Consider the following 7,519-nt stretch of genomic DNA (forward strand, 5'->3'; position numbering starts at 1 on the left):
GCCGCCGGGTCGTCCAATGGGAGGGCGGCGCGGTGCGGGGTCACGCGAGGAAGGCGGGGCCGGGGGAGGAGAGAGAGGGTGGGGGAGGGGCGGGAGGGGGCGGGAAGGCGCGCGCGGGCGCGGGATGGGGAGCGGGAGAGGGAGGCGCGCGCCGTGACGTCACGTTCGCGGGAAGCTTTGTGGCGCGGAGACTGAGGGGGGGGCGGGGCTTAAAGGGACCGCGCGGTGCCGGGACCCGGTACCCAGCACACCGGGACCCCCTTACCGGTACCTCCCTCCAGTACCCCCTTACCGGTACCTCCACCTTCCAGGACCTTCCCCCCGGTGCCTGACCCCGGTACGCCCGTCCCGGTACTTCCCCCTCCCGGTACTTCCCCCTCCCGGTACCCCCCCCCCCCGGTAACGGGGTATGTAATGAGAACACCCTGGGATGCTGTCAGCGGGTACCTACATGGAGCCGCGTTTTGCTTTCTGGAGGGTTTGTAAAGGAACAGAAATAAAAACCTCTGATAAATCCTAACCTGGAGAGCGGAGTTGCACATCCAGGTGCCCGGGGGCTGCTTCACTTGCACCGATTCTTGACTATTTCAAAGAGGAAAAACCCCCAAGAGCCAAGGGATCGGTGTTCATGGGCTGGGGCAGCTCTGGTTCCCCGGGACATCTCTCAGAAATCCTTTCAGACTCCCGCATCCAACCCGCAGCTCAGCGCTGCCAAGCCCAGCACTAAACCTTGCCCACACAGCCACACTTTGGGTAGTTTGGAGCCACAGTGAGCGGAATTGGGCTTTTTTTTAATTATTATTCCACGGAGGGGGAGAAATTGTTGGTTTGTGGGTTTTATTCCATGGAGGGGGAGAAGGAAGAGCTGGGGGCAGGGAGAAGATCAGAGCGGGTCTGGTGGGGGGTGGTCAGTGAGTCCCCAGCCCCGGGAGACCTGGAGAACCCGGTGACGTCAGAGGCAGCTGCTGTGACGTCACCGCCTGGGAAGGTCCCCTCAGTGCCACCCCCAGCACCGTTTGGGGCTGTGCATGGACGTGCCAGGGCCCTGCAGCACTTTGGGGGGTGATCTCAGCACGGGGGGTTCTCTGCAGAAACCCTGCAGGATCTCTGGTGTCACCTCCCGTCTGGAAGCCTGACAGGGACTGACAGGGACACCCGGCTGCCCCCCTCCTGGGAAGGACAATGAAGCCCCAGGATGCCCAGAGTGCAGGTCAGCCATGGGGGTGCTGCCCCAGCCCCATTTCCTCTCCAGAGAGCAGGTTCCTCCCTGCTGTCATGCTAGAAACATCTCCCTTCCCCATTTGGGTCTGTTTGACCCCATTTTGCCCCCCTCTGTACCTCCCATGGCCCCCACCTGTGCTCAGAAAGAGCAGGACCCCCATTAGCACCCCACTTTCTGCCCCCATATAGCACCCCCACCCCCAGGAGCACCCACCTGTGTCTCCCTTACCCCCAAATCCATGCTGGATTTTGTCCTCCCTGTCCCACTGTGCCCCCAGAAAACACCACTGAGCCCCTTGCTGCATCCCCCATCCCAGCAGCTGGGGAAGGTGAGGGGGGAGCTGATGGAGACCACCAAGTTAATCACAAAATTCACATTTCCCAGAATCCCAGAATCCCAGACTGGGTTGGGTTGGGAGGGACCTTAAATCCCACCCAGTGCCATGCTCAGGGACACCTCCCCCAGCCCAGGGTGCTCCAACCTTCAGCACTGCCAGGGATGGGGCAGCCACAGCTTCTGGGGGCACAGGAATCACAAAACTTGGCTTTTCAGAGCCCAGGATGTCTCCGGGGAACCAGAAGGCCCCTTCCCCTTAAGGCACACAACCCCTTATCCCAGCAGAGCAGAGGGCTCAGCACCTCTCAGTGTCCCTCTCCCTTTTCTCCTGAAGGTGCAGGTCACCAGAAGGTGAACAAATCCTCAGCTCAGATGCAGACCCCTGGTTCTGGCTGTACACTGCAAGTAGGTTGCTCCTCTCTTTAGCAAACTCTTTGTCTCCTTTTTAAGAAGCCTGGGTGGAAAAAAACAATTTCCTGGCAGGTTGTACCACATGCCCTGTGGTGCCCTGGGGAGGTTATGTATCCTGCCCCAAGGGAACTGCCCCTAAGCAAAAAGAAATGTTTTTCATATTATTTCCAGCTCTGTCAAGAGGGAAGAACCCTGGGGTGTGTGTGGGTAGCCCTGGGCACCCAGGAGTTTGACAGCTCCTGAGGTTCTTCATGTTCACACCCCAGTGAAGGTTTTTTTTTAACACCAGGGTCAATAAAAGCTTTAAACAAGTTTAAAGTTGCTGCTGAAAGGGTTCTGCAGTTCTCTGCCAGACTGTGCTGCCCCACAGGGTGAGCATTTGGGCAGCTTTGGGGTGGAATGGCTGCAGAAGGGATGCAACCACCCCCCCAGCCTGCAGCCAGGCCAGGATGAGGCTGAGCTTTGGGAACCTCCAGGGATGGAGAGGTCACCACCCCTCCACATCTCCACTCTCCCCACTCATCACAGGGTTTTTTTTCCTCCTATACCTTACCAGAACTTGTCACCCCCCATGTCCTTGGAGAGCGGGGGAAGGTGGCACAGGACCCAGACCTGCCCCTTTCTAAGCAGAGTTCTGAGCTTGGAACACAACTCCAGGGATTACAGGTGGCACAGGGCTGAGTTTCAGCTCTGTCTCTGCTGAATGCCCTGGCTGCCTCAGAAAAAGGGCCAACAAACACCAAGAAAAGAGCAATGCCACAAATTGTGGGCAGTTTGGGTCCTGCAGGGAACCCCAGCTCCTGGGGCCAGCTGGGTCAGGGTTTTTTTCAGGTCAGTTTTGCCTCAGGAATGAGGAGAGCTCAGCTCCTGCTGCTGCCAGGCTGCCAGGCACAGGTTGGGGTTGCTGGTAACACTGCTGTCTGCCACGGCTGCTTCACTGGGTCAAACCTGATTTGGTTTTTTTATGCCTTATTTCACTCCAGCAAGTCTTCAAACTCCACGGCCCTCAAGACCCTGGGGCAATGTACCCACATTTCATCAGGGAACAAAGGACAAAGCTGGAAATTCTCAGCCGTAAACGCATGGGTGAGCCCAGCCCCCTCCACACCCCCTCCAGCCCCAGGCACTGCTCCCCCCTCTCCTACCAGCACAGATCTGCTCCAAAAATCTGCCAGCTCCCTGCTGCCCAGGACCGAAATGCCAAGGTACAGAGGTGCTGCTGCTTCACCAAACACGGCAGACTGCGAGCCCAAGGGATGGGAAAAAGAGGTGATTGAGAGTTTGTTCTGGGCAGCCCTGAGGGGGATTTCAGGTTCCGTGGTAGGAGAGGCAAAGAGAGTCTCAGCTCCTGGCCCTGCAGCCACCCTGGGCTGGTGAAGCATTGGACAGATTGCCCAGAGAGGTGGATTTGCCATTCCTGGAGGCATTAAAACCAACCCCAGGTAGAGATGGTGCTGTGGGAGATGATTAAGTGGTTACTGAGGGACTGATACTTGGGCTTTATCATCCTGAAGTTCCTTTCCCCCCATGATGATTCCACGCAGTGTGGGTCCTGCTTCCCCACTCAGTGCTTGTCCAACAGCAGAACTGACAGGAGATGGGAGCAGTGAGGTGGGAACAAGCCTCTGCTCCTTTGTGAAGTGTGGTAGGAACAGAGGGAAGGGATGGAAGCTGTGCCAGGGGAATTTAGGCTGGACGTTAAAAAATATGAGAGGGTTGTGAGGCCTTGGGATGGCCCAGACAGTGCTGGAGTCACCATCCCTGGAGGCATTGAACAGGCTTTTGGAGCTGGTCCTTAAGGACAGGGTTCAGCAGTGAGATGGTGGTGTTGGTCCAAGGTTGGACTGGATGATCCTGGAGGTCTCTTCCAACCCAGACACTCTGGGATTCTGAGGTTTTGTCACAGCACAGTTGGCTGTGAAATCCTGTGCAGCTCCAGGTGGTGTCTGAGCACCCTGCTGCCAACACATTTTATGCTTCACAAGCAGCACAAGGTACAGGGCACAGCTCTGCTCCCTGCCCACACTCAGGCCCAGGTCCTGCTCCTGGCTTACCCAAAGGTTTAATTTCACCAAACCAGCCCAAATGCTCAGCCTGCAGGCAGCCTTCACAGCACAGCAAGGGAGCTGCAGAACCTTGTGCCCTGGGAGCCACCACACCACCTGCACTTCAGAAACAAAAGTTCCTGCAGGTGCTCAGCTCCTCCCATCCATTTAGGATGGAATTGATTAGTCCTGAGTTTCCTTCTTCAGAGGCAACACCACAGCAGCCAGCTTCCCCTCCTGCTGTGCTGCCACCTTCCTACAAAACCTTTGGGCAGATCTGGCAAGTAATTCAGCTCCCATTCCACAGGTTCCAGCAGCCCAGCTTCACACACACATCTCTCCTGCACACCCCTAGAAGCTGAACTATTTTTTCCTCCCTGAATTCCTTCCTAAAAACAAAGCCAATCCTTTAGCTCTGTGCTTTCCCCTTTCTGTACTTCCATCCCTACACCCCAACCACACCAGGAAGGCACAGACAGCTTTTCTGTCTCCAGGAGAGGCCATGTGGGTGTTTGTCTGAGCCAGCAGCTCAGTCAGCTCCAGGGAGCAGCCAACACCCAGACCATTCCCTGCTGACCACAAGTTCTGGGGGCTCAGCCAGGTTTTAGGAGCAGACACCTCAGATTTAGAGGCAGCCCAGGGAAAAACCAGCACTGAGGGGTTTTTTTTTCTTTCAGATGATACCCCAGGACCTGCAACATACAACGTGGATGCAGCCTACAAGGCTCTCCTACCCAGCTCCCGCAGCTTCACCATCCAGGGCATCAGGAGACCCAAAAACCATGAGAATGGGCCCTTTGCCACCCTCTGAAGCAGAGGGCAGGAGGATTCCACCCACCACCAGACCTGTTCCTCTGCAGTGACAAAATAAAGCACAGAAATTCAGCTTAAGAACTCAACCATGTGCATTGCTCTGGTGACCAGAGGAAAATTCTGCTGTCTCACTTGCTTCAAGGCAGGAGGAAAAAGCTGAGCCAGGAATCCAGTTTGTTCTACACAAGATCCCCCAGAGCACCCCCCAGGCCAGAGCTGCCAGCTCTGAAGTCTCTGTACAAACCAGAGAGCAGGGGATCCCCAGTCCAAACCCACTACTGGTCAGAGTGGGACAAGGACACATCAAGCCACACCAGTGTGCAGACAGCTGGGTCTTTTATTGAGAATTTAAGGTGCTACAAAAAAAAATTAAAGAGCCTTCATGTGGCAACTTTTTTTTTTGCAGTCTCAGCTCTGTTGGGAGAAGCAAACACAGCTCATTAGTAGAGTCCCCTATCAACCAAGCAGCCTCAGAGCAGCAGCTCCAGCCACAGATGTGTACTTACAGCTGGGCACTCGATTGCACCATTGTTGATGTCATCAATGATGTCGTGGGGGTGCCTGCCATCGATGCTGCACCCCACAGACTGGGCAGTCCCAAGGATCTCCTTGATTGTCCCTGCAGTGGGAGCACACAGCTTGTCAGCCACAGGAGCTCTGCACAGCATTCAGACAGCTCCAGGCAGGGGGGCTGCAGCTGGGGGGTTCCCTGGGGACACCACAGCAGCCACACGGGGAGCTCCCCCATTCCCAGGCCCCTGGAGCAGCAGCAGGAGGATCCTGCACCTTCCCCACGTACCAGAGAGCTCCCGGGCCAGGGATCTGTGCCTCATCTGCCGTGCAATGTTCACAATCTCATCGAAGGTTACACTGCCACTGTGCTTAACTGGGGAGGAAAGGGACCAACAGCACCACTGTCACCTCAGGAGCTCCCTGTTCCCTCAGAGGGAGCATTCCCAGCACTCAGACCTCAGGGAAAATGGAGTCTGGGAGGTACAGAGGGGCTGGGAGCTGCTCCCAGGCTTCAGCACAAAGTTACCCCTGAGCAGTGTAACTGTTTGCTGAGCGGGTGTTGTGTCAGCTCACTGGGGTGGTACCAACCACTGCACTCAAGGACACCCGGAGCTGCTCCACCCCACCCTCCTAAAGCACCCAACTGCTGCCCAAACCCTGAGCCTGCAGGGGACTCCAGTCACCCAGGGACAGCCACTCCCCCCACACCCAGACCCCAACCCAGGCACAACTTACTGTTCTTCTGCTTCTTCCTGTCACGAGGAGGCTCCTTCAGAGCTTTGATAATCAGAGCAGAGGCAGAAGGAACAACCTCTATCTAAACACAAAGAGATTAATCGTTCCCCCCTCCAGGCAGAGGCTGCTGAAGACACCCAGAGTATTTTGGTTACTTTGGGAGTATTGGAAACTTCTTTTTGAGGCAGAAACTTGTTCCCAGCCTTTCGGCACAGGCCTCCCCACAAGCAGGAGAGGGCTGCTTCCTGGGCTGGCCTTCCTCTCAGCTCACCACTGGAATATACCAGCCACAGAGAGCAGGACAGGTATAGTGGCGGGTGGCTACTGCTCCAGTCAAGACTCTTTGTTATGTTTGTGTTGCTTTTCTTGGTCAGATGTTCTGCAGAACGACCAATGTGTCTGCAGCTTGGTAAAACAGCAGCTCCTCTCCATGTGGGAGCTCTGACTGCCCCACGCAGGCTGCACACCCTCCCTCAGCCCCACTGCCAGGTTCCAGCCAGAGGTTCTCAGAGCCTCAGACAAACATTTAAGGTCTCTCCCAGAAGACCCCCACACATCTGCTGTGTGGAACTCATTTTATCCACCTCGGAAGGATGAAGGGCTGAGTCGACCCTGCCGGGATTCATGCTCGTGGTTGGAGCAAGCAGGGCTGGTTTGCCCCTGATGCTTGCACCACAGAGCCCTCCCTTCTGGCGTTCAGTACCTGTGCTTGCCTGTTCTGGATGGTGAGCTTCACCGTGATCCTCAGCCCCTTCCAGTCACCCGTGGCCTTGGCGATGTCATCACCCACCTTCTTGGGGGACTGAAGAGAAACCACGCGGGTTTTTGTCACCGCATCCCCTGGGTGACCGCGGCCTCTCCCGCACCATACCCCGCTCCCCCCTCCCCGTTTCCTTTCTGCATGGCAATACCGCTAAAAACCCGCACTCCCCCTCGGGCGGTGGGGCAGGAGCTACCGCAAGAGCACAGCGGCCGCCACCGCCTCCTCATTCCCGGGGAGGGCTCCCGTTCTTCCGCCGCTCCCGTTCCCCCGCATGGTCCCGCGGTACGTACCAGCCCGAGGGGTCCGATCTTGGGGGCCAGAGCGGAGGTGGCGCCGACCTCCCCGCCGGTACAACGCAGGTAAACTGCGGGCACAGCAACGCCGTCAGCCCCGCGCCGCCGGGACGGGCCCGGCACGGCCTATGCACGGCCGCTGCTTTCCCCTCGCCTCATCCCTCACCCCCCTCCCCGCCGCCATCCCGCTCCCATCGCCCCCGTCCCGGCACGTACCGACTTTGATCTCGTTGGGATCGAACTTTGGCGGCATGGCGGCGGCGCGGGGCGCGGATGGCGGCGGATACCGAGGGACCGGAGCACCGGAGGCTGACGAGGCAGCGGCGGAAAGGGTGGAGAGGCTGCGAGATCACTATTTATAGCCGCCGAGATCTCGCGAGAGTACGGG

At 57.4% G+C, this 7,519-nt stretch overlaps 2 protein-coding genes and 1 non-coding gene across 3 annotated transcripts; 1 reads left to right on the plus strand and 2 right to left on the minus strand.

Annotated features, from left to right (window-relative positions):
- Positions 1–357: 357 nt before the first annotated feature.
- On the plus strand, positions 358–4,825 carry STPG3 (sperm-tail PG-rich repeat containing 3). The gene is made up of 4 exons (XM_030461489.1): positions 358–443; positions 1,893–1,963; positions 2,953–3,055; positions 4,692–4,825. Exons 1-4 carry the CDS (start codon positions 431–433, stop codon positions 4,823–4,825), a joined length of 321 nt encoding a protein of 106 aa, XP_030317349.1. The 5' UTR covers positions 358–430.
- A 321-nt stretch (positions 4,826–5,146) lies between these two features.
- On the minus strand, positions 5,147–7,465 carry RPL12 (ribosomal protein L12). The gene is made up of 7 exons (XM_030461239.1): positions 7,348–7,465; positions 7,129–7,202; positions 6,779–6,877; positions 6,076–6,157; positions 5,627–5,713; positions 5,334–5,446; positions 5,147–5,241 (listed from the first exon to the last, which is right to left on the minus strand). The coding sequence occupies exons 1-7, from the start codon at positions 7,382–7,384 to the stop codon at positions 5,236–5,238; spliced, it is 498 nt and encodes a 165-aa protein (XP_030317099.1). The 5' UTR covers positions 7,385–7,465; the 3' UTR covers positions 5,147–5,235.
- LOC115599290 lies at positions 6,266–6,393 on the minus strand. The gene has a single exon (XR_003988282.1). It is a non-coding gene; the product is annotated as a small nucleolar RNA SNORA65 (small nucleolar RNA).
- Positions 7,466–7,519: the final 54 nt, after the last annotated feature.

This window comes from Calypte anna, chromosome 17, assembly GCF_003957555.1.
Source record: "Calypte anna isolate BGI_N300 chromosome 17, bCalAnn1_v1.p, whole genome shotgun sequence".
Lineage (NCBI taxonomy): Eukaryota > Metazoa > Chordata > Aves > Apodiformes > Trochilidae > Calypte > Calypte anna.

Bases quoted from the DNA above. Each gene is read 5' to 3' on its own strand.
- STPG3 (XM_030461489.1), top strand. The intron at 1,964-2,952 runs GTAGGTTGCTCC...ATTTCACTCCAG, and splicing joins GTTCTGGCTGTACACTGCAA to CAAGTCTTCAAACTCCACGG. The intron at 3,056-4,691 runs GTGAGCCCAGCC...TTTTTCTTTCAG, and splicing joins TCTCAGCCGTAAACGCATGG to ATGATACCCCAGGACCTGCA.
- RPL12 (XM_030461239.1), bottom strand. From the start codon at position 7,384: ATGCCGCCAAAGTTCGATCCCAACGAGATCAAAGTCG. The intron at 6,878-7,128 runs GTACGTACCGCG...GTTTCTCTTCAG, and splicing joins AGATCGGACCCCTCGGGCTG to TCCCCCAAGAAGGTGGGTGA. The intron at 5,714-6,075 runs GTAAGTTGTGCC...TTTCCTCCCCAG, and splicing joins CAGGAAGAAGCAGAAGAACA to TTAAGCACAGTGGCAGTGTA.